Source organism: Triplophysa rosa, linkage group LG4 (assembly GCF_024868665.1).
Source record: "Triplophysa rosa linkage group LG4, Trosa_1v2, whole genome shotgun sequence".
Classification (NCBI taxonomy): domain Eukaryota; kingdom Metazoa; phylum Chordata; class Actinopteri; order Cypriniformes; family Nemacheilidae; genus Triplophysa; species Triplophysa rosa.
Window position 1 is genome coordinate 25,924,369 of NC_079893.1, and position 2,582 is coordinate 25,926,950.

Genomic DNA, 2,582 nt, shown 5'->3' on the forward strand with positions numbered 1-2,582 from the left:
ATAATATACAGTAAATTAGTAATAATTAATAAATAGTGCATGTTACTCACTGTTACTTCTTACTAGTTTTTATGAGGTTACAGTTAATAAGAGTGACATTTATATTCAGGTGCATTATTCTTTCTTATGGGGTGTGCACTGTTGTGCTTTTTTGATTATATTATACAGTATATATTTACTGTCATTCTTGTATGTTGGTGGTTAATGAATTACACAGATATATAATCATTAAACAGAATGAACTTTCATCTGCTCTTATGCAAAGACAATATATTTTTCTATATATTAACTGCCAATATATTAAAACATTTAATATACAGTATATTTGAAAACATATGAATTAATACATTGTATTGTTATCAATATATAACAATATTACAATATATTAAATAATACATAGGCCTAAGGAATTTCCACTTTTTATGTATGAAAAATATAAGCACTTGGTTGCAATATGTATTATTTGATAAATTGCATGATATTTTACTATATATTACCTAATATATTTTTTGTTTCCATAAAGGAAAACGTATGATAGAGAATTATTTATAGGCCTACTGGTCAGTCAACAAATTAGTACTACTTCGGTTGTTCTAATTTGATAATAAATGGTTATGATAATACATAACATACATACAGTATGATTTTACAGCATAAGTGCTCACTAAAGTAAGCTACTGAAAGTCATTTTGTTTTACAAAATCATCACACTATAAGCATAATTCACTTAAAAATCATTTAGATCTCGCAACATGAATGTTTTTCAAAAACTTGCACTATATCAATTATATTACAGGGTCAGGTGACTATTCATCAAAGTCTCATGCGTTCAATAAACAGCTTTAAAATCATTACAGTTAATATGGCTGCAGATTAATAGTTTTATTAGTAAAAATAATATCCATGAATCTTTGTCATTTTGCTAAAAGTATGAAGGCATTATAGTATGGTACAGAAACGTTCACAGCATCTCTTCTTTCTGGGTAACGTCTCAGAGTGGTTTTGTGCTTCTGTGTCATTTTCTACATTCACTGAGACATCACTGTTATAAAAAGTAGATGGTGGTTCCACGTCAATACGAATCTCAGAATCATAATTCTGCAAAAGCAAAGGGGAAGCCTGCTGATCCAATGTAGGGACCCACAGACGAAGTTCTGGGTTGTAGTACCACACTGGATTATTGGTCGGCACAGTTTGGTTTGGTGTACGATACCTCGTGTCCCTCAGAAAGTCATTAATACTATCATATGCTTTGATGAGCCAGATGAGGGTCCTGGTGATGTGAAATGTGGCGCTTGGATCATAATTTGACTTATCTTTGTGTGTGGTCACATAAACCTTCCCAAACTTATTCTCTCCGGGATAGCACACGATGATGCGATCTGCATTGCTGTTGTCCTCAATACGGCGAGTGTTGTCTTCCCTAACATAATCTGGCAACATATAGGCTCCTGGTGAATTCAGATTGCCAACCACGTAGTAGTGAAACTTCACATCCGGAAGAAGTTTCACACTGGGTCGGTTGCATCTGTTTGCAAAAAAGTGAAATCCAAAATCTCCTCCTGTCGGGTCACACAGCAGGATCATGTCGTCATTCCATGCATCAGAAATGCATTCATCCGCAAACCAATACAAGAGTTTGAGTCCATGTCGGGGCCACGGCTGACCGAATCCAGACTCCTGCAGCTCAGATATATCTTTGATTCTTCTCACCATCGTCTTTAGGTAGTGGACTAAAGATTATTAACATAATGTCCACTCAGTTTTACATGTGTGTATAATTTTAGAGAAAATCAAAACTGAGACAGCTTCAGAAGTATCTCTGCATTGTTTGTTTACAGTGGTGGAGTACGTGCAATAATCTCACAGTCATATTTTGGAAAAATTTTGTTAAATGTTAAGACCGAAAAATGTAGAGAAACAGGAAGGAGGGTATACATACCTCTGCTTTATGTTCTTACAGATTCATTGTATTAGCAGGAATGTGTTGTGTGTCAGCGTTTACGCAGAACAGGAAAGAGATATAAGGTCAATAGCTGGGAAACAGAAACTTTAGCAGACTGGTGACTTGTGTGGGAGTGTCTAAACACAACCAGATGACACACTTGGCAATGACTGCACTATGAACCTTATCATAAAAACTAGCAAGAACAAGTGTTATAGTATATATTGATGAATGTTGATTTTACATTTACTTTTTTTTTATGTGCACATTATTATTATTAGGATTTCATATGAGTACTTCACACAACACTGCTTAGCAGTAAATGCCTTGCAGAAATACACCTCATCGAAAACAATTTTAAATATATATTATTTGTGATTATCTGTTAATTATTAAGTGTTTCTGACAGTATTCTATTTGAAAGGCAAAGTAGATTTTTCATATTTTTAAATATTTGTTAGTCACAATTCAAAGGGAAAGTTCATCCAAAAATTATTATTATTTTAATCATTTACGTACCCTCATGTCATTCCAAACCTGTGTGACTTTCTTTCTTCTGCAGAACACAAATTAAATTTCAATAACCAAAACAACACTGGCCAAGGTTTCCATTCAAGGTTTGCATGACTTTTGCAAC

General features: G+C 33.7%; 1 protein-coding gene across 2 annotated transcripts; it reads right to left on the reverse strand.

Annotated features, from left to right (window-relative positions):
- Positions 1-445: 445 nt before the first annotated feature.
- On the reverse strand, positions 446-2,012 carry wu:fc75a09 (uncharacterized). 2 transcript variants are annotated; one of them, XM_057331309.1, is made up of 2 exons: positions 1,943-2,012; positions 446-1,719 (listed from the first exon to the last, which is right to left on the reverse strand). In XM_057331309.1, the coding sequence occupies exon 2, from the start codon at positions 1,714-1,716 to the stop codon at positions 940-942; it is 777 nt and encodes a 258-aa protein (XP_057187292.1). In that variant the 5' UTR covers positions 1,717-1,719; positions 1,943-2,012; the 3' UTR covers positions 446-939. The 2 variants fall into 2 exon arrangements, with proteins under 2 accessions (XP_057187292.1, XP_057187291.1); XM_057331308.1 differs by having other exon boundaries at positions 446-1,733; positions 1,943-1,989.
- Between the last annotated feature and the right edge of the window lie 570 nt (positions 2,013-2,582).

Coding starts and splice junctions, on each gene's coding strand:
- wu:fc75a09 (XM_057331309.1), bottom strand. CDS start 1,716: ATGGTGAGAAGAATCAAAGATATATCTGAGCTGCAGGAGTCTGGATTC.